At 40.8% G+C, this 26,435-nt stretch overlaps 1 protein-coding gene across 2 annotated transcripts in view; it reads right to left on the bottom strand.

The window, feature by feature from the left end:
- Positions 1–18,420, bottom strand: part of CUL5 (cullin 5) — a 131,153-nt gene extending 112,733 nt beyond the window's left edge. For both annotated transcript variants that reach the window (XM_055422959.2, XM_055422960.2), the window contains exon 1: positions 18,161–18,420. In XM_055422959.2, the coding sequence (XP_055278934.1) occupies positions 18,161–18,184 (24 nt within the window). In that variant the 5' untranslated portion in view covers positions 18,185–18,420. The remainder of the gene's footprint in view (positions 1–18,160) is intronic.
- Between the last annotated feature and the right edge of the window lie 8,015 nt (positions 18,421–26,435).

Raw genomic sequence — 26,435 nt, 5'->3', positions numbered from 1 at the left:
CAAATAAACAAATATGGAAGAACCACAGAAAGGACATGTAACTCTTTTCTTGACTATGACATGAAGACTCATAATACCCTCTTAAAAAGAATATTTTATAATGTCAACTAAGTCTATTTCCATAGGCAATTCTGTCAACTTATAAAATGAAACATAGTACAAATCCTGCAATTAAAAATCAAAAAGGTACAGAAGACTAAACAGGTATCCAAGATAAACACTGGTTAGGCTCTGAAATCTATCAGCTATGACAAAATGACAGGAAAATCTATCAGCAAAAAGACAGGAAACAGTCCTATTTGATGAAACAGTCCTATTTGATGAAACATACAAGATTAACTACAGAAACATTTTCCTCTAATACTGTTAAAGGAGGCATTAAATAATTGAATTTTCCTATCAAGCTTTTATAGTAGATTCCAAAAATGATGCTCAAGTAGTTCCTTGACTTATTCTCTGTCAAACTGAAGAGCACATCATTAAATCATAGCTAAGCTCAGAGGTTAAAGCGTCTGCCTCCAATGCGGGAGACCCGGGTTCGATCCCTGGGTCAGGAAGATCCCCTGGAGAAGGAAACGGTAACCCACTCCAGTATTCTTGCCTGGAGAATCCCATGGACGGACAAGCCTGGTAGGCTACAGTCCACGGGGACGCATAGAGTCAGACACGACTGAGCAACGGAACGGAAGCATCAGACACCAAACCTACTGTCTATGAAAGATATTAATAAGCAAAGACACCTTCAAACTACGAACTCTGATTTATGAATGTTTCCAATGGTTAACTAAAGGCTGCCTCACCTTTACGGATGTGCTACAAGTCTCTTCTGCTCTAATTCTTTCATTACACTCAGAATAGCTATTAAGTCTAATATTCTCTCACCTACTGGCTCTTTTTCACCAACAGTATTTCAACATTTGCCAAAACCCAGTCCCGTTATTCTTCATTTCTTACAACACAACTAATTCCCTCAGAGGCACTCTTCTTCTCAAACACACAGATGGGTCATGGAGAAGCCTATGGGGGCTAACTAGAAGAATTTTCCAGGCAAAGAAAGCAACCACTGCAAAGATCCCACAGTAGAAGCATGTCTGATATATTCAAGGTAGAGAAAAATAAGGACAGAAGAGAGAGTGGATGAGGTCAGAGAAACAACACAGAGCTGAATCTTATAAGGTCTTGAAGGCCACTGTAAAAAGTTTGGCTTCTACTGTAAGTGAGATGGGGAACCATTAAAGATTCTGAGCAAGAAGTGACACGAATTGATTTATATTTTTAAATCTCCTGATTGCTATGTTGAGAATACATTATAAGGGGCAAGTGTTACAGCTGTGTGTAGGAGGCAAGGTTAGAAATATCAGTGATACAGACCAGGGTGGCAGCAGGGGAGATGGGGAGTAGCAGTTAGATTCGTATATGTTTTAAAGGTAGTGCTAACAAGATTTCCTGACCACAGGTATCTGAGATGAGAAAAAGAAATAAAGCATGACTCAAGTTTTTGTCTGATAAATTTGTATACCGGGACCCACAAAATGGGAGGCCACCCTATTGGCCCACACCACATCAAAAATCTAAACCTAAATCAGCCTGCACAGATGGTAAACATCTCACAGTCAAGAAAATATAATGCCAATCATAATCCTTCAATTTAGCTTTATCCAGCTAACCTTATCTAAAAAAATAGCACCAGCTTACCTCAAAATGAAATCCCTGACCTCCTAATCAATCATGCCTTGTTTCTGTACTGCCTCTTTTAACATTATATAAAACTCGCTCCTCCATAAAAATCCTTCAGGAAGAATACTCCATTGCTTGTTTGGAACTCTACTATTCTAATCCACTGATTATTTTCCTTTGACTGAAGGACATCAAACTCTTTACTATACTGTTTTAGTTTTGTGATTTGACATGTCCAAGAAGTATGGCATTGCCATCAACTGAAATGTAAAAGACTGCAGATATAACATGCTTAAGAAGGAAAGCTCAGACAGTTACACTTGACATGTCTATCAAACAGTATTTTGAAGATGTTGACTAGGCAGCTCAATAAGTAAATCTAGAATTAAAAGAAAGATCAGACCAGCAAATAAAAATCTGAAAGTCATCAGGGTACATTTAAAAACTGTAAGTTTTTAAAACTTGCTACTGGATGAGATCACAAAGGGAGTAAATATAAAGAACCAGGCCTGAGTCCTTATGTACTTAAGAGTTGGGGAGAAGAGTAAGAACTAGGAAAGGAAAAAAGAAAGCAACAAGAGAGGTGGTAAGAAAATAAAGAGGGTAGTATTCTGTAAACTGACTTTTTATTGTTCAGTCACTGTGTCTGTTTGTGATCCCATGGACTGCAATATGCCAGGCTCCTCTGTCCTCTACTATCTCCCTGAGTTTGCTCAAATTCATGTCCACTGAGTCAGTGATACTATATAACCATCTCATCCTCTGTCGCCCCCTTTGCCTTTTGCCTTCAATCTTTCCCAGCATCATGGTCTTTCCCAATGAGTCGGCTCTTCGCAGCAGGTGGCCAAAGTACTAGAGCTTCAGCTTCAGCAACAGTCCTTCCAATGAATATTCAGGGCTGGTTTCCTTTAGGATTGACAGTTTTGATCTCCTTGCAGTCCAAGGAACTCTCTTTTCCAGCACAATTTGAAAGATGGGGGAGGTGCCAAAGGTTTGACAGGAAATATATGAAATAGACATCCAGGAAAGTGGAAGAATAAATGACTATGGAAGTGTAATGTGATTGGGCTCTAATATAGTTTGTGGTTATGAATTTAAAGTGAAAGTAGCAGGTGTGGATCTTTTTCTCCTGCAACATTCAACCGCATAGAGGCTGGCACTGAAAGGTGAAGAGATGGACTGAACCAGGGTGTGGTTTTCCCCAGTGAAACAGGAGAGGAGCAAAGGAGTCAAAGTGTATTTCAGGGAGTGATTATAATGACTGAATAAAAAACTTAGGCTGGGAAAGTAAGGGGAAGAGAAAGGACAAGATGATGACAGACAGAAACCTGTGCTTCCAACCAGGATGCAATAACAAGTTCCAGACTTCCCCTCCCGCCCAAATGACTGGAAAGTCAAAGGGCAGTACAGGACAGTATTTCCTGAAAAGGTACACAAATGGGGGTGAGCCCTAAAAATGCCCAAGCATGCTACCTATGAGTAGAGTTTTCAGGACTGAGCATAACCAGAGGGAACCCAAATAGCTTGGTGGTTTTACTAAGATTAGGAGACAGAGTTCAGAGTTTGGGGAGGCCAAAGTGATGAATATGTGTGGCACAGAGTATCAGAAGAAGGAACCGTACAGACAGGGAGCTCTGGAGATACACAGAGGAGTCCCTTCAAGCCTCTCACTACTAAATATTGACCTATACATGTGAGTGAGAAAACTATCAGAGTCTGGGGAAACAACTGAAAGAAACAGAACAATTGCCAGAGTCTACACAGGCCTAGTAATAGATCACATTTCCACCAGCCAGAGTGGAAACATTCCTTAACATGCTAGGTATCCAGCAGTTTCAGAAAAGTACTGCATCTATAATGATACCAACGTACCCCACCTTGAGTGTTGTTCAGACCCACTCTAACAAAACTCATCAATAAAAGCAAGCTTTAGAAAGATCAAACTGATTTCAAGTAACTCAACTATGTCACAGCCAAATCTAAAAATAGTTGAAGGAAATTTTAAAACTCCAGTTCCTAAAACACAAAACTCACAATTTCTGGAATTCAATCAAAAATAATTAAGCAGGTCAACATTATGTGGCAGCCTGGATGGGAGGGGAGTTTAGGGGGGAATGGATACATGTATACGTATGGCTGAGTCCCTTTGCTGCTATAACTGCATCATTAACTGGCTATGCATGGACTGTAGCCTACCAGGCTCTTCTGTCCATGCAACTGTCCAGGGAAGAATACTGGAGTGGGTTGCCATTTCTTCCTCCAGGGGATCTTCCCAACTCAGGGACTGAACCTGCATCTCCTGTTTCTCCTACACTGACAGGCGATTCTTTACCACTAAGCCACCTATTCCGATATTAAAAAAAAAGAAAAGTTTAAAAAAAATTATCAAGCAAACAAAGAAGCAGTGAAATATAAACCCACGATCAGGAGAAAAACCAAACCACAGAACCTGATCCAGAAATGACATGGATGACAGTTTCAGTAGACATTGATGTTAAACCTTCTATTATACATGTATTCCACACATTTACAAGAAGATAGTAGAAAGCATGAACATCACAGAAACAAAAGATGTTTTCAAACAAGTATCAGGGAGGATAAATTAGGAATCTGGGACTAACATATACACACTTACTATAAATAAAACAGATACCAACAAGGACCTACTTTATAGTACAAGGAATTATACTGAATATTTTGTAACCTATAAGGGAAAAGAATCTGAAAAAGAATATATGTATGTGTGTGTGTGTGTAACTGAATCACCTGTAACTAAAGCAACATGGTAAACCAACTATACTTAAATAAATAAACAAAAGTCAAAATGAAAAGAATATCAGTGAGCTGTGAGACAACCTCAAATGACCTCACCTGCATATAACCAGAATCCTGGGGTACAGAGAATGTTTGAAGAAATAAAAGCCAAAATGTTTCCCAATTTGATGAAAACTTTAAACCCACAGACTTAAGACATTAAATGATAAGGTAGAATCAGTGAGTTGGAGACTGCAGTGGAGCTGAATTATAAGAATAGGAGCACTAGACTGAATTAGAAAAACAGAAGAAGGTTAAGAGTACGTACGATGCTTGAAACTGTAATGAAAAAAATTCCCCTGGTGATCCAGTAGCCAAGACCCCATACTTCCAATTGCAGGGGCAATATAAGGCATGCGGCTATACAAGAAAATAAATCTTGTATTTGTGATAAATGTGGTACAAAAGAGCATTTCCTTTTACCTTCAAATAGTCTCTTTTACATTTCCTTGTGTAGCTCAAACATTTAAGATCTGTGGAAAAAAATATGAGTTCAGCTATTTTTACCCTCTATCATTTAACTTCAATATAGATCACTCCCATCGCTGTGATCATTTTAAATATCTGATTGCTAAGCATGTGTTAGATTCTGAATACTTTAAAATATTAATCCATTTAATTTTTACAACTACCGTATGTTTTAGGTGACATTTAGAGGTGAGAAAACTATACACTGTAACCTGAGATTGGATTAGATCCCTTCCCTCAGGCTCAGTTCAGTTCAGTCTTGTCCGACTCTTTGCGACCCCATGAATCACAGCACACCAGGCCTCCCTGTCCATCACCTACTCCCGGAGTTCACTCAAACTCATGCCCATCGAGTCGATGATGCCATCCAGCCATCTCATTTTTTGTCGTCCCCTTCTTCTCCCGCCCCAATCCTTCCCAGCATCAGAGTCTTTTCCAGTGAGTCAACTCGTCGCATGAGGTGGCCAAAGTATTGCAGTTTCAGCTTCAGCATCCAATGAACACCCAGAACTAATCTCCTTTAGGATGGACTGGTTGGATCTCCTTGCAGTCCAAGGGACTCTCAAGAGTCTTCTCCAGCACCACAGTTCAAAAGCATCAATTCTTCGGGAATCAGCTTTCTTCACAGTCCAACTCTCACATCCATACATGACCACTGGAAAAACCATAGCCTTGACTAGACGGACCTTGGTTGGCAAAGTAATGTCTCTGCTTTTTAATATACTATCTAGGTTGGTCATAACTTTCCTTCCAAGGAGTAACCGTCTTTTAATTTCATGGCTGCAGTCAGCATCCGCAGTGATTTTGGAGCCCCCAAAAATAAAGTCTGACACTGTTTCCACTGTTTCCCCATCTATTTCACATGAAGTGATGGGACCAGATGCCATGATCTTAGTTTTCTGAATGTTGAGCTTCAAGCCAACCTTTTCACTCTCCTCTTTCACTTTCATCAACAGGCTCTTTATTTCCTCTTCACTTTCTGCCATACGGGTGGTGTCATCTGCATATCTGAGATTTTTGATATTTCTCCCAGCAATCTTGATTCCAGCTTGTGCTTCTTCCAGCCCAGCGTTCCTCATGATGTACTCTGCATATAAGTTAAATAAGCAGGGTGACAATATACAACCTTGATGTACTCCTTTTCCTATTTGGAACCAGTCTGTTGTTCCATGTCCAGTTCTAACTGTTGCTTCCTGACCTGCATCCAGGTTTCTCAAGAGGCAGGTCAGGTGGTCTGGTATTCCCATCTCTTTCAGAATGTTCCACAGTTTGTTGTGATCCACAAAGTCAAAGGCTTTGGCATAGTCAATGAAGCAGAAATAGATGTTTTTCTGGAACTCTCTCTCTTTTTCTATGATCCAGAGGATGTTGGCAATTTGATCTCTGGTGCCTCTGCCTTTTCTAAAACCTGCTTGAACATCTGGGAGTTCACGGTTCACATATTGCTGAAGCCTGGCTTGGAGAATTTTGAGCATGACTTTACTAGCATGTGAGATGACTGCAATTGTGTGGTAGTTTGAGCATTCTTTGGCATTGCCTTTCTTTGGGATTGGAATGAAGACTGACCTTTTCCAGTCCTGTGGCCACTGCTGAGTTTTCCAAATTTGCTGGCATATTGAGTGCACCACTTTCACAGCATCATCTTTCAAGATTTGAAATAGCTCAACTGGAATTCCATCACCTCCACTAGCTTTGTTCCTAGTGATGCTTTCTAAGGCCCACTTGACTTCACATTCCAAGATGTCTGGCTCTAGGTCAGTGATCACGTTATCATGATTATCTTGGTCGTGAAGATCTTTTTTGTACAGTTCTTCTGTGTATTCTTGCCACCTCTTCTTAATATCTTCTGCTTCTGTTAGGTCCATACCATTTCTGTCCTTTACTGTGCCCATCTTTGCAAGAAATGTTCCCTTGGAATCTCTAATTTTCTTGAAGAGATCTCTTGTTTTTCCTATTCTGTTGTTTTCCTCTATTTCTTTGCATTGATCACTGAGGAAGGCTTTCTTATCTCTCCTTGCTATTCTTTGGAACTCTGCATTCAGATGCTTATATCTTTCCTTTTCTCCTTTGCTTTTAGCTTCTCTTCTTTTCACAGCTATTTGTAAGGCCTCCTCAGACAGCCATTTTGCTTTTTTGTAACCCTCAGGTTACAAGCACTAAGTGCAGAGCAAGGGGTCAAGTCCAAGCAGTTTCGTTCTGTCACATTCTTAAACACTCCCTGGATCCTTTCTGGAAGAGGACTGGTGGGACTAAACTATGGGCCAGATTCAGCCCTTGGCTTCATCTCATCAGGCTTATAAATTGAAGGGAAAAAAAAAATCGATGATTATAAAAATTTAGTGGCAATTATCTAGAAGTCACAAGGTGAAAGCATCAATACATAAAAGACATATTTCTCTTTAAACTTGGTGGGGGAGTAGGAAACTTTTTTCCAAAAAGTTAAAATTTTTTTTCCCATTGAAATGAAAAATTTCACATTATCCTTCCCTTTACAACTTTTACATTTCTTTTGACTCATAAATGGGGTGTCAAAAAAAAAGGAAAAAAGGCTTTTAGGTTTCTTTTAGAGGCAAAAAAAAATTTTTACACAAATTCTGATGATGCCTGTATTTTTAAAAACCCAAACAACTAGTTTTAAGAAGGAAAAGATAACTACTAATGAAAGAGTTTGAACTTATTGGGGTTCTTTATCATTTATTATTATACTTAATTCATGCAACAAACATCTCAGTGCCTACTTTACAAGAAAAATTATGCTAGTCATTGGGACACATAAATGAAAGGTTCTCAAGTAATTCACTTTCTAGTACAGTGCCTCTGACTTTAATGAATGGCTGGTGGGATCCACAGCATGTTGGTTGCCCAGACTCAACTTAAATACATTCAGCTTTACCTGAAAAATACTGCCTAGTAGAATAATCAGTTCTAAAACAGATTAACAATGAAGTTCCACAATCTCATATTTATAGCTCTGTTGGTTGTTTGTTCAAACAAACAAACAAGCATTAGGAAATAAATTACAAAAAAAATAAATTTTTGGAATGCCCTGGAGTGGGTGGAGGTGTTACAGGTCAGAAATGAAAGATGCTTTATAGATCTGTCTAGAATACATCATCACTTTAAAAATCTGCACACCTTCCATTGAAATTCACAACTGCTTTTTCAGGCAATGAGTTCAACTACAATCCCATGTTATATAATCCCAACAAAGAGTAGATGTGTAACTGCTTATGCACAAATATAAAATTTGTATCATGCTAAGAAGTGGGAGTGCTTCAGTAAACACAAGAAAAACAGAAAATCCCACTGGCTTGCAAAATGTTTTAAAAGTAACAGAGTCATTTTAAAAAAAATCTAGTTGGCTACGCCAGGTTTTTAGTTGCGGCACACAGGATCTTCCATCTTTGTTGTGGCATTCAGGTTCCTTAGTTGTAGCATGCGAACTCTCAGCTGCAGCATATGGGGTTTAGTTCCCTAACCAGGGACTGAATTCAAGCCCCCTGTACTGGGAGCACAGTCTTAGTCACCGGTTCACCAGGGAAGTCCCAACAGTCATTTTTAAATTACTCACTCACTTTCCAATAAAATAATACAAACCTGGCATTTAGTTTGCCCTGAAAATATCCAAAAATCCTAATACAACATATAAGACAAAACATACATACCCCCACCAAACTGTGCAAACAATATTACAATAATATAGTATAATGATGTCAAATGTTGCATATTTAGAAAGAAACAAAGAATGTAATTATTATTGCTAGAGGTCTTCTTGCTACATCTTCATGGATGACAAAAAAGAAAAGTTAAGGAGAAGTTGTAACCAAGACAAGAAATAATAACATTCCCACAAGTGATGGCAATTATTTTTTGTCACCTGTATTCTTTTACACCTGTAACATTTTTACCACACTACAAGGAGCTCAGTTGTTTAATGTTTGTATTTGTTCCCTCTTTCAAGTTCGTAGTTTAGAATTCCTTGGCAGTCCAGTGGTTAGGACTCGCTGCTTCCACTGTAAAAGGCAATGGATTCAATCCCAGGTCAGGGAGCTAAGATCCTGCATGCCATGCAGTATGGCCAAAAAAAAAGTTCCTAGTTTATTGAATGTGGATTATATCCAATGATGGCCTTCTAATACCTTTCAAAAGGAAACAAATCTGTATATTTTAGGGCTTTTGTGTAAATTATGAGGCTAGCTATTTGAATGTGTGGGTTCCCATAACATCTACAAGCCACTATTGCTCTCAGTTATGTGATTTGAAACCACATTTGCAATCCCCATTAACCAAAAGAACCACAAAACTACAGTATATATTTGAATACTGGCAATTCTGACTATGTTCCAGCCACACTACCCTTTTAAAGGCGTTACTCAAATATGCCAAGCTCACCACCGCACCTCAGACCTTTGCCTAGAAAGAAGATCATTCAGGTCTCAGGGTCAGTGTCACCTCAGAGGCCTTCTCAAGACAACCTAGGGAAAATGCCCTTCCCTTTTCCTTTCTGCAAATCCAGAGCCAAGATCTAAAGCCAGTAAAACAGCTAGTTTGATTAGCTATGAGAATGAAATTTTAATTCAGACTAAACAGTATTTTTTTTTTTGGCCACATTACTCGTCGTATGGGATCTTGGTTCTCTGACCAGGTGTCAAACCCTGGCTCCACCCAGTGGAAGCATAGGGTTCTAACCACTGGACAACCAGGGAATTCCCTAAACAGTACTTGGGGGAAAAAAAACCAAAAAGCTCTGGAATCTGGCTGAAATGTCATCAAATAGCAGGGAAGGACAATTCAACAGAACATAACTGAAAGCTATATTTACGGGAAAAATGACTTTCTGTTGTAAATAAGGAAGCAAAATAGTGGCACCATCTTCTGAGCAGTCTTGATTACACTGTTTTCATCACAGACCTCATTACTATAAAAACCACCTTACTTATTCCTTCAGTGTCCATATTTACACATTAGAAATATAAGCTCCAAAGAGCTAGGGACCTTGTCTATCACATTCACCACTGAATATGTAGTGAATGTACGCTACTGTTACTGACACTTCAAACAGTATCCAACAGAGAAGGGGTGCTAATGTATTTGTGGAATGAACAAGCCCGGTTACACAGATCAAATATCCTTGATAGTGCCTTTATGTGCTCCAAGTATAATGACCTATGTTTTAACCTGAGCTGTAACTTGTTCCCTTACAGAGCCTATCAGGCACCAGTCACAGCCACAACTGGGCACTGTTTTCTCTTTGGCTCTGTCCTTTCATTCTTTCTGGAGTTATTTCTCTACTCTTCTCCAGTAGCATATTGGGCACCTATTGACCTGGAGAGTTCATTTTTCAGTGTTATATCTTTTTGCCTTTTCATACTGTTCATGGGGTTTTCAAGGCAAGAATACTGAAGTGGTTTGCCATTCCCTTCTCCAGTGGACTACGTTTTGTCAGAACTCTGACTACACCAAAGCCTTTGACTGTGTAGAACACAACAAACTGTGGAAAATTCTTAAAAAGATAGGAATACCAGACCATCTTACCCGCCTCCTGAGAAATCTGTATGCAGGTCAAGAAGCAACAGTTAGAACCAGACATGGAACAATGGATTGGTTCCATATTGCGAATGGAATTTGCATAAGGAATATATGACAAGGCTGTATATCGTCACTCTGTTTATTTAACTTATATGCAGAGTACATCATGAGAAATGCCGGCCTGGATGAAACACAAGCTGGAATCAAGATTGCTGGGAGAAATACAAATAACCTCAGCTATGCAGATGACACCACCCTTATGTAAGAAAATGAAGAGTAAATAAAAAGCCTCTTGATGAAAGTGAAAGAGGAGAGTGGAAAAAACTGGCTCAAAACTCAACATTCAATAAACTAAGATCATGGCATTCAGTCCCACCATTTCATGGCAAATAGATGGGGAAACGATAGAAACAGGGACAGATTTTATCTTCCTGGGCTCCAAAATCACTGCAGATGGTAACTGCAGCCATGAAATTAAAAGATGCTTGCTCCTTGGAAGAAAAGTTATGACCAACCTAGATAGTATATTAAAAAGCAGAGACAGAACTGATTCATTGGAAAAGACCCTGATGCTAGGAAAAATTGAAGGCAGAAGGAGAAGGGGACGATAGAGGATGAGATGGTTTGGATGGCATCTTTAATTCAATGGACATGAATCTGAGCAAACTCCCAGAGATGGTGATGGACAAGGAAGCCTGGAGTGCTGCAGGCCACGGGGTCGCAAAGAGTCAGACAAGAACTGAAGTGAACAGAACTGATTAGGCACCAACTACTGTATACAGTACACCAAGGCAGGAGTCATGACTTTCTATAATATAACTAGGTTCACTAGGACCCTTGCAAAATACCTAATAAGAAACACCTGTCTTTGTCTCTCTTTTCCATTTTTCTCTGTCCACCAGCTGGATGCCTAGCGTCCTCTTGAAATCTCACTGCAACCTAAAATTCCTCTCTTCCAATCCATTGATAAATGATGGATCTCTCACAGTTTATCTTAAACTGTCATTTCCCGTGAATAGCTTTAAGTAATATATCACCTCCAGATTATGGTAACTGCTCACTCACTTATTTTCACAAAACATGAAAGATATTCACACTCATATTTATCAGTTTTATAGTAAATATCACATATAATAAGTATACGATTTAGTCCTCTATTCCCACTCCCACCCCTATCCTTGGCCAATATATGCACCCTTGAATTGGTTTTCTCCCTCAGCTGTGAGTGTCAAATGTAACCAGGTCTCTAGGTCAGGCCACTGGAGTGAAGGACAGTGGCCCCAAGGATCACATTTCCCTTAGATGCTCATTCAAAAGGGCAATTTCCATCAACCCAATGAAAAGTTCGGTTCTAAATAAGGCTATCATTTATGCTTAAATAGACATTAAAAATAATTCCAGTTGTGTATCTTAATCACATTCACTACATTATTCAAATCTGGTATCACATTCATATTCTTTGCCAAGCATTTTCTACCAAAGTTTCCCCTAACCATCACCAACAAAAAGTTTACCTTTCTTCAAACTCCAGCTCCAATGCTTTCTAAATAAAAACTTTTCTTAAAAAAAAAAAAAAAAAACAACTTTTCTTGATCATCACACCAGAAGTGATCTCCTCTGTCTATGAGAGACCAATCCAACACATGGTAACACTTCTAAAGTTCTTGCCTTAAAACCTTTAATATCTGGTTAATTCCCTAAGGCTATGGACATTGTTTTCCATTATCTTTATATCCTGGTGCCTTGCATATGAGTCTATAAAATTATTTTAATAAAAATTAATTCTATACACACTTTGAACCACTCCTTTGTATTTCCATTTTCTTTCCTCTCAAAGAGTAAAAATGCTTCTGAAAAAAGTAGTGCTTCACATTTCACTTGTAAGTTTGTACTGTCTGGTGGGTTGGTTTTACACTTCTACTCCCTTCTCTCCCCCTCTCTCTAGATCTAACTAGAAGGAAATAAAAGTCAGAAATTCCTCCCTTTAACCAACCAATGCTCATTTACTGAGCATCAACAATGCATGGACAGGGAGGCCTGGCGTGCTGTGATTCATGGGGTCGTGGAGAGTCGGACACGACTGAGCGACTGAACTGAACAATGCATGGATACTGCACTGGACTTCTCTTTTCAGTCAACTATCATTCATTAATGGAGCACCTGGGCTTCCCTGGTTGCTCAGCTGGCAGAGAATCTGCCTGTAATGCGGGAAACCTGGGTTGGATCCCTGGATTGGGAAGATCCCCTGGAGAAGGGAAAGGCTACCCACTCCAGTATTCTGGCCTGGAGAATTCCATGGACTGTATAGTCCAGGGGGTCACAAAGAGTCGGACACGACTGAGTGACTTTCACTTCACTTTACCACGAGAAAGTTGCCTTAAAGCTTAACATTCAGAAAACCAAGATCATGGCATCCGGTCCCGTCACTTCATGGCAAATAGATGAGGAAACAGTGGCAGACTTTATTTTTCTGGTCTCCGAAATCACTGCAGATGGTGAATGCAGCCATGAAATAAAAAGACGCTACTACTTGGAAGAAAAGTTATGACCAACCTAGACAGCATATTAAAAAGCAGAGACATTACTTTGCCAACAAAGGTCCATCTAGTCAAGGCTACAGTTTTTCCAGTGGTCATGTATGGATGTAAGAGTTGGACTATCAAGAAAGCTGAGCGCCGAAGAATTGATGCTTTTGAACTGTGGTGCTGGAGAAGACTCTTGAGAGTCCCTTGGACTGCAAGGAGATCCAACCAGTCCATCTTAAAGGAAATCAGTTCTGACTATTCATTGAAAGGACTGATGCTGAAGTTGAAACTCCAATACTTTGGCCACCTGATGCAAAGAGCTGACTCATTTGAAAAGACCCTGACTCTGGGAAAGATTGAAGACGAGAGGAGAAAGGGACGACAGAGGATGATATGGTTGGATGGCATCACCGACTCAATGGACATGGATTTGGGTGCACTCCAGGAGTTGATGGACAGGGAGGCCTGGTGTGCTGTGGTTCATGGGGTCACAAAGAGTCAAACACAACTGAGCAACTGAACTGAAATGAACCATGAATAATCACCACACTAAATGGTTAAAGCATCAACAAATTATAAAGTCCCTAAACTAATAGTGCTGACAATCCAGAAAGAGAGTTAAGATACTCAAACAGATCCTGTAACTAACATAAAAAGCAAAATGTAAGTGCTTGAAGATACTGATGCAATGCTATGGTCGTGAAGAGTAGGCAACAACTAATTCCAAATGACAGCTCTCAGAAAAAAGGAGCTATCTGGGCTGAGTCTTGATGACTTAAATAGGATTTTAACAGGTTGGGGTGGGGGGTGGATATTCCTAATACAAGAAACAGCAAAAATAAAAAGTCTTGAAGACTCTGGTACAATAATAAACCAAAAAGTAACCAGCAAGGAGGGAGGGAAGGAATGTATATGTATGTGTGTGCGCCTGCAAGCCCATGCACATGTGGGAGGAAGGAGGAGAGAGGGGAAGGAGAAGGAGAGAGATATTAGGGAGAAGACCTCACTAGAAAGATCTCAAAGAATTTTAACTACCAAGGTATACGAGGAGGAAACTGATACAGTCAGCACTGTGCTTTGGCCTAGTGCTCAGATCAGAGTTAAGAGATAAAAATAGTGAAATCATGGGAGTTAAGACTTCCAGTGGGGTGGGGAGGGCAGGGAGGAAGGTACAAAAATAGAGAAACGATGGAGATTAAATCCCAAGAAATAATTATATTTGGAAAGGAGAGAAGGGAGGCCAGTGAGAAATACAAGAGAGGTGAGGATAAAGAAGACTGAAACAAAATAACAGGGGACTGGCTGCTAAGTCCTGGTGGGAAAATGAAAGTTGAATAAGAACAAGCAGAAGGAGGCAATGGAGCAGGTGCCTTGGAAAAGAGAAGAACATAGGGGAAACTAGAAAACGTTGTGATATTGACCAAGGAAGTTAAGGGCATTCAAATAGCTAGATAATGTGCTAAGGACTGAACAGGGTTAGGTTTAACAAAAAATATTCGAACGGCTATTTGGAGTAAGATGCATGATGCATGCTCAGTCGCTTCAATCAGTGTCTGATTCTTTGTGACCCCATGGACTATAGCCCGCCAGGTTCTTCTACCCATGGGATTTTTCAGGCAATAATATTGGAATGGGTTGCCATTTCCTCCTCCAGGGGATCTTCCCGACGCAGGGATTGAACGCAAGGCCCTTGTGTCTTCTGCATTGGCAGGCGGATTCCTTGCCATTGAGCCACCTGGCAAACCCATAAGCAACTGGTAATTGCATATATCAAAATGTACAACACAAAATCTCTGTATATCCAAAAAAGTTCTAAAATCCAGCAAAGGTCTACTTGCGTGAATACATTGTTAATACAATCAAATTCCAATATGAAAAAAGTAGGTGGTTTCTATTGCATTAGGTTCTTACTTTTAAGTTTCATAACAAAGTTCTGAATAATGTTATCTTTCATAACATATTAGCTATCCCTCCGAACTCTTCATCCACAAATTCAATAAACTTATCACTGGTACACAGGAAGAGGGCGTTATTTTTCAGCAGAAGACTAAAGGCCTCCCTTCAGGGTTGATGACATTACTCATCATTCTTCAGATACAGCTGTTTACCTGACAGTCAAATTCTAACTGTATTCTCTTCTAGGCCACACTTCTCAATTGTGACCATCAGTTCAGTTCAGTCGCTCAGTCGTGTCTGACTCTTTGCGACCCCATGAACCGCATAAGACATGGTAATTCTGTCAAATATGCTCTGATGAAATCTAATTGCACCATGGCATCCAATGTCCAAGGCATCCGTCTAGTGAACCAGCCTATTAAACCTGTCAAAAAAGGAAATGAGGCTAACTTGGCCATTCCCCAGCCAGATCTATGACTATTCAAGGTATTACCAGACTTGAATTTATTTATTGATCTATTTATATTTTAAATGAAGTACAGTTGATTTACAATGCTGTGTTAATTTCTGCTGTACAGCAAAGTGATTCAGTTATACATATATACATACAATCTTTTCAATGTTTTTTCCACTGTGGTTTGTCACAGGATATTAAATATAGTTCCTTGTGCTATACAGTAAGTGGCACCTTGTTGTTTATCCGTTCTATTTTCTATATATACAGTAGTTTGCATCTGCTAATCCCAAACTCCCAGTCCATCCCTTCCCCTCAACCTCCTCCAGACTTTAATTCAAATGACCCTATGAATTCTGATAAGGGTCTCCCTGCCATTTCTCCAAGACAAACTTCCTACTTTTTCATTAACTATTTCTAAAGGCATAAATACAATCCCCCCACCCACCCATACACACACTTCAATGAGGAGAGAAAAAAAGGAAAAAAAAGGTTTTCTGACCAATGTGAATAAGGAAACTTTTGGTGATACAGATAAAAGAATCAAACGTCTACTTAAAATAACCATTTTGTTAGCTGTATGTATTTAAAATCACATACTACATAAAATATTGAGAATTTCTTTTTCCCCCTTTTCAACATTTCATTAAATAATTTTATTGAAAATTTTCCAGTATATCTGTCATCTTTTCATATTCACTAGAGACTGTGACTTTTACTAGTTTTGTCAAAACATTATCACTTTCCTTTTATTTACAAAAGTTATTTGAGTTACAGAACTGCTCAAATTACGATCTTTTTAACCTAAGTCTTAAACACCTATTTCTATACATTCAGGTATCTTTTTCATTTTACAGGTGGGTGTGTACTATACATATAGATTCATAATCTCTACAAGGTAACGACTTACAAGTATTGAATGAAGGAGCTTCAGACATATCTCCTTCAAACAATGCTTTGTAAGGCTTTGTATGGAGGAGAATAAAGTGACTCACTCTTTTCTGAGACATAAATCTCAGAGGAAAAAAGACTTTGCTTTATATCCACGTTATCAATAAGTCAAAAATTCACAATTACTTCTTAAACACATTTCTATTAATAACACACTATTGGTTATGTAAATGCATGGATACATTAACAGGCGTCTTTGCAATTAATATATTAATTCTTTCTGAATTAATATATTAGAACTTTGTATCCTGCTATAAAACCCACTCCAGTGTTCCTGCCTGGAGAATCCCAGGGATGGGGGAGCCTGGTGGGCTGCGGTCTATGAGTCGCACAGAGTCAGACACGACAAAGTGACTTAGCAGCAGCATACTGCTATAAAAAAAGTGAGTTACTCAACTCCTATGAACTTGTTTTCTTAGAGAAACAGCAGTAGTAATTTATGTGTATTGCATATCAGTTAAGATCCAGTCGCTGTTTTAAGATTATATATATACTACTAACTCAATCTTCACAAAGCTCCTATGAAATAAGTGCTAGTGATAATTTCATTATATTGATGAGGAAACTCAGGAACGGAGAGATTTAGAAACTTGCCCAAAGTCATGGAGCAGAAATTCTAAGTAGCAGAAATTCGGTCTAGTTGTAGGTCCCTCCCTCTTTTAAAAGACGCGGGGTTGGGGGGAGGGGGTCGGCGGTGTATATGTGTGTGTTAGTTGCTCAGGCGTGTCACTCTTTGCGACCCCGTGGACTGTAGCCCACCAGGCTCCTCTATCCATGGAATTCTCCATGCAAGAACACTGGAGTGGGTTGCCATTCCCTTCTCCAAAAGAAGACATACTGCCTCTAAAATTAGTAAAATTAGAGGGACTAATACAGTTAGCATCAGTAGTCTAAAGAAGACAAGCGTGAAGTTACAGTAAAGTTTTAATATATTTTCTATCAACACTGTTTGAAGGCCTAATTGACAGGGTGTTTGAGGGAGAAGTAGTTCATCCACTACCCCCATTTCAGTAATACTTTTAAGGTATAAAGTACTGCCTACTACAAACATACCATAGAAGAAACTAGTGCCATGTCTTTCTCCTTCTCCTCTAAACTTTGTAACTGATGGTAGAGAATCTGCCTCTCTGGGCCTAGATCCCCCTTGTCATCCCAAATACATAAAACTAACCTTAACGGTTGTCTTTGAAAAGGCAACTTTCCTAAGCCCTAAAACAACAGCAGTGCTTCCACTGTAGTCATCTGGCTGTGTGCTGTAATGGGGTTGAGGAACAGTTTCCTAAGTTAAAAAGGGTAAAGACACGAACTCAAGAAAGGAAGAACAGAAGGGAAGGTGTAGCATGCAGTTGAGGGAGGGAGTGGGGCGACAGGCGCTGCCGTCTTGATTGGAATTCCGCGCAGGCAGAACGAGAAGAACAAACTGAGGAGGTGGGTGTCCAGGTCATTAAAACCTGTTGGCAACATTTTCTGGGATTTTCTTTTTATGCGTCTCAAGACTCGCGCATCAGAAGAAACTGAGACCTAACTGACCGATGCGAGGGAAGCGGCACCACCTTTCTTCTGGGGTCCCGGCCCAGCGCTGGCCCCTTGAGCCCAGTGCCCGCCGTCAGCCCTCGGCCCGGCCTTTCATACACCAGGCAACCGGCTGCAGGGACAACCAGGGCCTCTCGACCCCAAGGCCGAAGAACCGCGTTCCACTCCTTGGCGGCTGCCTCCCCGGCTCCCCTTCCGGTAGACAACCCCTGAACACTTCCCCATTTCGCCGCTGAAACAGAACCGAGCCATTCCCCAAGAGCTGAACCCACCGCTCCCGGAGTAGAAATCCAAGCCGGACTGAGGGTCTTACCTTTAACAGATTAGACGTCGCCATGTTCCTTCAACTTAGACTCTCGCGAGACCGCGCGGGATTTCGTGGCGCTCCGTGCCAGGCCACTACTGCAGGCCCGAGTTTCCCACCTGGGCCGAGGGGCCCGGGGCCCGCACTGTGGATGTGGTGGGCGCCGGCGTGCACAGAGCGCTGACCTCGTCCCTCACTCCCGGAGCTTCCTCGCTCTTCCCTCCCTACATGATCACCGGGGCCTCCCCATACGAGAGAGCTCATGCAAACACTCAGGGAGACGGCGGCGGCGAAAGGTGAGAGGAAACAGCAGCCGACCTGAAATCGGAAGAGGAAGCATCGGCTCCACGAGCCTCCCCACTCCTTCAGATGAGCCTCTGTGGTGGCACCCGCAGAGGCCACTGGCAACGAATTTAGCTCGGTTTGGGACCGGCCGCTCTGCTTCGGCGGCCGCGTCACGTGACGCGGCGGGCGGGGCCGCGCTCGGGAGCGAGCGTGGGAGCCCGAAAGGATCGTGGGCCGAGATCCCGCCGCGAGGGCGGGGGGACGCCCTCTGCTGGCAGGGGTACGTGTCTCCCTCCGCCGCCGCGTGCTCGCGGGGCGGGGAGGGGTTACGAAAAAGGCATTATCCGGAATGAAATGTTTGTAATAGCTGTCTTCAAGAATTGGCGCATAGAAGGGACCCAAGAAATATTGTTTGCATAAATCAATGAATCCATGCACGAACGTGTTAACTATTAATATTTTTACTCAAGAGGGCCTGGCACTGAAATAACCTCTAAGAGGTTGATCAGGTATACCAGAACATCCTATACCCTAAGACCCCTAAGCTTTATCCCTTTAGACCTCAAACCACTGGCCGAATAAAGGGAATATAATTTATATGTAGCACCTACAGTATACCTAGTATTGTATTCTACACGTTTCCGAACTGTTCATTCATACATAATATGTGAGAAATAAGTTAGAGCTATAGAGTGAAAAAGCAGAGAAGAGGGATGCAGTTTGCAGTTTTAAACAGAGGGATCCAAGTAGGGCTCATTGAGAAGATGGCATTTTAACAAAAAGACTTGAAAATGGTGAGGGAGAATGCCAGGACATATTTGGGAGGAGAGCATTTCCAATGGGGGGAGCACGGGTGGCAAGTTGCCCAGAGTTTCAGAGGAACAGTTAGAAGGTTAGTGTGTTTAGAGTGGAGAGAGAGTAGGAAGAGCAGAAGGCCTTATAGTGCCTTGTAGACCACAGCAAAGACTGGCTCTTATCCTCAGTGAGATGGGCAATCCTTGCAGATTTTTGAACAGAGGAGTGGTATGATCAGACTCCCATTTCAACGTGATTGGTCTGACTGCTGTATAGTGAATCCAATGAGAATGGTAGTTTAGAAAGCTTTTGTATTATCTCATTAGATCGACACAATCATGCCACCTAGGTGGCCTACATTTTACAGTGATTTATTAGAGAGTAATCTAGGCATGATTAAACAATGACTACATGGTAGAACAAGGATTCAGAGCCACTAGGCCTGTAATGGCCTGTCAACATGGAGATAAGGTCATCTTTGTTCTACAGATGAGAAAATGGAAACTTCCTTCTGGTCAAGGTCACAACTGGGTGCGACAAAAAGTCTGGTCCAGGATAAACTTTGTATAATTATGGATCCCTTTTCCAGTGACACTGGGTTGTCTTCAACCCTAGTCCAACTCTACCGCTTTATTTGCAAAGTGTGAGTTGATTAATTTATAACTATGTACCATTAAAAAGTTAGGCAACAAACTGTAATAGTTGAATTTGTTGATAAATTAATGACCCTTCTTAAAGAATTCATTATTAAGTAATTAAGTATCTAATGCCTGTTCAAGTGTCTTGTTATGTACTAAGCACTGGAAATCTGGGATTAAATGAGACAGGTAAGACCTCTGTCCTCTTGGAGCTTATAGTCTAATAAAGGAGCTAGATATTAAGCATAGTTACATGAATCAAATGTTGCTGAAATGGAGGTGTGATAAATACCGCAAGTGTAAAATACAATGTGCAATTCTGAGCATATGGTTTGGAAGGGACTACTATCCTGTACTATTCCTATGATCACACTCTGAACCTTATGACCACTTCTGAATTTTCAGTTTCAAATATCCCACTGTCTAACAAGACATTCCTTTCTCCAAACTTGCATGCTCTGGCAACCCCACTGCTACAGTGTGACCTCAAATGAGTTCTTCATTCCATTGACCCCACTACTTCCTTGTTCTTTATCATTCCCTCCTTTTTCACTTTCTTCGTCACCCAGTTTAGCTTCTGTAAACCATCATTATTAAAACATTCAAATATTTTATTTAAAAATAGAGAGCACAATCACATAAAATTCAGAAGGTACTAAAAGGAATACAGTTAAAAGTAAACCTCCTTCCCTTTCCTAGGGTAATGTTCTATATTGTGGCAGGTATTTGGTTTATTCAGGTATATTGTTATTGTGTTGTTGTTTAAGCACTAAGCCATGTTCGACTCTTTGTGACCCCATGGTCTGTAGCCTGTTAGGTGCCTCTGTGCATGGGATTTCCCAGGCAAGAATACTGGAGTGGATTGCCACTTCCTCGTCCAGGCTATCTTCCCAACCCAGGGATCAAACCCATGTCTCCTGCTTGGCAGGCAGATTTTTACCACTGTTTATTTGTCAAAACCCAGCCAGTGTACCATTAAGATTTTTGCATCTCATTCAAAAGAAAAAGCAGAAACAACATTTGAGTTTAGTTAATGATATTCAGGCTGAAGAATTTAGGGATAACTGAAGTTATGCTTACCATTTGCTTTGAAATGTATCAAAAAAATAAGATGGATTGATGGTTGCATAGAAAAGTTGACAAAGCAATTATAGTAAAAAATGTTAATGGCAGAATCTGGGATGGATTAACTAGTGTCCTCTATGTAAAATCTTTCAGTTTGTCTACATGTTTAACATTTTTCATAATTAAATGTTGTGGGAATTTTTTTTAATAGACCTCCCTTCCTCCACAGTCCCTCAGGCAACCATTGTCCCTTACTCAGAAATAACGATTATAAATTTCTTGTGAATCCCTAGGACATTTGCTGCATATATAAACATTCATATATTTATTTCTTTTCTCTTCCCACAAATGATGACATACCACTTACACACTTAACATCTTTTTTCCCACTCAGCTGTATGATATAAATCTGAAAAATATATTTGTGTTTATTTTTTCACACTTCCTTATAGAAATCCAAGCAAGACTGGCACACCATAAAGCACCTGTTACTACCAGGAAGTTTGGGATTGTTACTTCCAAAATAGGCTCTTAAAGTCCATTTTTAGCATAATAATAAATTCAAAGCTTTTCATTTATAAGAAGAAAAAACAAATCTTTGTACATATAAAGGTGGTGTGTGAAGCTTAATCAATGAACTCTTAGTTAAGGACTTCCCTGGTGGTCCAGTGGTTGAGTCCACCTTCCAGTCCAGATGATATGAGTTCAATCCCTAGTTGGGGAACTAAGATCGCACATGCTGCCTGGCAACTAAGCCCCCATGCTGCAACTGCTGAGTACACTTGCTTTGGAGCTCATGAGCCACGACTAGAGAGAAGCTCTCATGCCACAAAGAAGATCCTGCCTGCCACAACTAGGATCCAACACGACCAAAAATAAATAAATAATTATTTTTTTAAAAAAACTATTAATAACTGGTAAAACACTAGATGGAGTATCAAGGGTTTTCAAGATTTTGGAGTGGGAGACGGAGGAAGATAGCTATTGGGGCTTCCTAGACCTCTGGGTACTACATGGAGGAAAACAAGAGTTCACCCCAAAAAACTGTATGACCGCCGGGCACCAGGAAGACCCACAGAGCCAACCCTAAACCCAACCGTAAGCCTAACAGTAACTGGAATCTAACTGTATTTCTTTATCAATTTCTATCCTTATTCCTAAACCAGAAACTGCTTCTTTGCTGTGCCAGAGGATGCCACACATTGCCAGTGCAGACAGCTGTATTACTTGTCTTTGTTGGGGGAGACTATCAGAGGCGGCTGCCTTCTCCATATTGCCTATTGGCAATCACCTGTACCTTAAGTCTGCTCAGCCCACAGGACTACTCTGTTTGGATGACTTCCTCTTCCATGACCCCAAATACTCCTAAGCTCCATTCCTATTTCCAGAAAGTGGGGCCCTGGACAAGATGGGTGGCTGGAGAATGGAGAGGTAAGGAAGTGAAATCCCTACTACCAACTTAAGAAACTAAAGAAAACCATCCTAAGATTTTCACCCAGGTGACAATGGTCAGGAGTGAAATTCCCACAGTCTAATTTATACATGTTAAATAATCACTTTCTTAAAAATATCTGCAACAACCTAGTCCCTTTTCTCCTCTGTCATACGTAAGTAGTAAAAATAGAACCTTTCAATAAATCCTCTATCTTCTTCATGCCTACACCCAAGTAGCTAAACATTGCTAGAGAAAAGCTCAAAACTGAGTTGAGTGATTTTACTTTAGACTCAAACTCAGAGCTCAAATGGGAACTTAACACTACCCAACAATCCTGTCCTATTTTTCTCTAGTGGGCTTGCTCTTCCGTTCCATTTCCTAGTATGCCTACTTCATTTTATAAGCACTTACTCCCCTTCTTTCTCCGCAGTGAATTACCTCCCTCTCTACTTCATTGCAAATATAAATGGCATCTTTCTTTTCTCCCATGAAATATTCAGTCTGAGGCAGGAGATAGATGGGCTTCAGGCAAGATACTTAAAACTAACCCCCTGTTTGCATTTCCTGAGACAGGAGGTAGTTGAGCTCCAGGTTAGGCATTTACAGTCAGCCTCCTGTTTGCACTTTGAAATAGAAAGAACAACAGAAATAGGGTAAAAAACCGGGCTTTGTTTCCTTTGGACACTTTGAGATAATAGTTATGGCGGGGACAGAGAGGGGCTAATCCCTTTTTGAGTGAAAGATCAAGAGGTCACATATTTCCCCTCCTTGACGCAAGGGAGGCATTTCACATGCCCAGGAAGGCCCCCTGAGGGTCAAAAAGGAGGGAGCATCACCCCATAGTAGACCTCTGGGCTGGAATCCTTCTTGGAAAAAATGTGCGTGTGCATGTTGGAGAGGGTTCTTCTAGGGTGGGTCAGGTGTGGAAAAAAGAAACAGACAACTGGCCAAAAGTAAACAAAGACCCAGAAGAACTGCCCTATATAAGCGGTTTAACTGCTGTTAGTTGCACTTCTCATTAGGGAGGATGCCCCATCCTTGCTCTTTGCCTTGCTTCTGTTTTCACTAAACTGTTCATCTGTGTGCTTCCCCCTTGTGCTGTGTCTCTAGTAATAGACTTTGTTCCTACTTTTACAGTAATGCCTCCTTGAGAAATGCATTTTTCAATGGAGACAAGGGCCAGAGGAATTTTACTTCCAGCCTCTAGCCCCTGCTGGACTGGCGGTTAGGATTCCTGGTTTTTATCCAGGCTACCTAGATCCTACTCCTGGGCAAGGAAGAACTAAGATCTCACTTCAAACCACTGCTCACTGCTGTCTCTCCAAGATCAAAACTTCTGTCCTTCCAGCTTTTAATCCCTTTCTCTTACTGTGCTATTGGCCAGGGCCCCCCTCCAGCCCAGTACTTCCCCTTGTATTTGGGATCCTATCTCAAGAACCATCCATCCCTCACCTTTTTTGTATTATCAGTTTTCCCCCCCTCCTATTTTATTTCATTCTTATATATATTTTTTAAAAGTTCAGAAGCATCTTTCATCTCCAAAGAAAAGAATCCTTTCTTTAACTCCCTCATCATTCTAGTTGTCACTGCCTTGATTTTAATTCTCAACATCTTTTAGTGCAGTTTTCCACTTTCCCTTTCCTGAAACACTTTCCTCTCTTGGCCTCCATGATACCAAACTCTCCTGTTTCCTCCATTATGGTTATGTCTCTTTCGTATTGTGCCCTTCTCCGCTACTTAACCTTTATTGTTATAGTTCTTTGGAGCTCTATCTTGGTCCCTCTTTTCTCTATATACAATTTCTCCTTTAGTGATCATACCAAGTCCCGTAGTATTAAATATCAGCTGTAACACTGAGAGCTTTCACATATGTATTTCCAGACTTGAACCTCTCTCCTGGATTCCTGACTCATATATCCAGTCACATGCTTGTCCTCTCTACTTGGGATCTCACAAATATCTCAGGTATGACATACTGACACCGTTGATCTTTACATGAGCCCTGTGCTCCTAGAAAAGAGTGGCAGGTAATCCCCCTACCAAACTTTGTTTTCCAGAGACAGCTTACTACAAAGAAAGACCCATCTGCATATGGCTTAGATTATCCATTCTTTCTTTTTATGTATCTAATTATTTTTCTTTTATTTATTTAATTTTGGTCATGCTAGGTCTTTGTTGCCCCACGTGGGTTTTCTCCAGTTGCAGCGAGCAGGGGCTACTCCCTAGTTGTGGTGTGTGGGCTTCTCGTGTGGTGGGTTCTCTTGTTGCAGAGCGTGGGCTCTAGGGTGTAGAGGCTTCAATAGTTGTGGAGCAGGCGCTTAGTTGCCCCGAAGGATGTGGAATCTTCCTGGACCAGGGGTTGAACTGTTACTGAGTCCAAGCTCACTCTGCTCACCATACAATAGGTCAGTGAATCAGACACAAGGTGTTGAGGCAAGGATTATGACTTTGAAAGGAGGAGCCTGGCAGGCTGCAGTCCATGGGGTCGCTGAGGGTCGGACACGACTGAGCAACTTCACTTTCACTTTTCACTTTCATGCATTGGAAAAGGAAATGGCAACCCACTCCAGTGTTCTTGTCTGGAGAATCCCAGGGACAAGGGAGCCTGGTGGGCTGCCGTCTATGGGGTCACACAGAGTCGGACATGACTGAAGTGACTTAGCAGCAGCAGCAGCAGCAGACCTAGAAGATAGCATACTAGTGTTTCCAGAAAATCATCTTATCACGGTCTGAATGCCAGGTTCTTTTATAGAATAGAGAGGGAAAGGAGGTGAGAAAGTAGAAAGGTCGTAAGTCTTGAAAATACTTCTTGGAATGACCAGCTTTGGGGAGGGAATTTGTTCATTTCTTCCACCCTATAGCCATCTACTAGAAGACAGAGTCCTAAACAAGCATACTTTTGTTTAACTTTTAAGGGTTCCTCAAGGCAGGCCATTATGTATGGACAGTATCCTTTTAGTGAACAAAACCAATGGGAGGCAAAAGTTAAAGTAAGAGAAACAGACTCAACATGGAGTCAGTTCTTCCCTGTAACAATTCCCCACTGTTGATGTCCATTCTACAATCTTGTGGAAAAGGGGGAGATGATCATTCTAATTGCTTTCTGTTTTATCTTGTTAGATGGATCTCTCTGGGAAAGTCCCACCATCCATGCCAGTGTTCCAAATGTTGCTCCTTTTGCTCCTATGTGGAGAGTATGTACTTTACATCTGTAGACTTTAAAAATATTCACAACCTAAAAGTTAAGAGTAATGTTTTATTCAGTGGGAATTTTGAGGACTTCAGACCCAGGAGGCAGCATTTCAAGTTAAATAATTTAGCACTTTTCTGTATCCCATACAGAAGCAAGTGTCAGGGATCACTGAAATCATTCCCTTGATATGCACCTCAGCTATCTAGGGGCCTGTATTCTCATATCCTGAGTTTCCTCAGAGTTCACTATACGTAGTGGCTGCAGTCTGATGGCTGCTAGATGGCAGGTATTATTCTCCTTCCTGAGTTTCCTCAGGTTTCACCAGCTCACATTGGAGGGCTGCAATCGCTGATGGTTTATAGTGGCAGAAAACATTCCATTTCTCAGATTCTCTTGATAAGGAATTTTACCAATATTTGGGAGATATTTTGTGATCAAATCTTGTCCCATGGCAGTGGGAGGCTCATACCAGATCAGGTGAAAATTCTTGATATATTAATCCAAGTGTTAATTTTTGGATTTGGAGAAGGAAATGGCAACCCACTCCAGTATTCTTGCCTGGAAAATTCCATGGATGGAGGAGCCTGGTAGGCTACAGTCCATGGGGTCGCAAAGAATTGGACACGACTGAGAGACTTCACTTTTACCTCTGGATCCTATGTCTAATTATGACCGAGGAAACATTTTCTCTTGTTGCTTCTTCCCATACATAGAATCACACTATTACCATTATTTTATGTTATAAATGTGATCCATTTCCTCAAAATGCTTAGCTATAAAAGTTTTGTTGGAGGCCTTATTACATAGTGGGTACTATAAGAGACAATGATCTCATAAATTAGGAGGATATAAGTAATGCAGCTAGTAACATTG

The sequence above is a fragment of the Moschus berezovskii genome, chromosome 14 (assembly GCF_049115385.1).
Source record: "Moschus berezovskii isolate FMDL1 chromosome 14, NW_MosBer_1.0, whole genome shotgun sequence".
In the NCBI taxonomy this organism is placed as follows: domain Eukaryota; kingdom Metazoa; phylum Chordata; class Mammalia; order Artiodactyla; family Moschidae; genus Moschus; species Moschus berezovskii.
The sequence above is the reverse complement of the archived record's forward strand: the minus strand, read 5'-3'. Positions and strand labels throughout refer to the sequence as shown.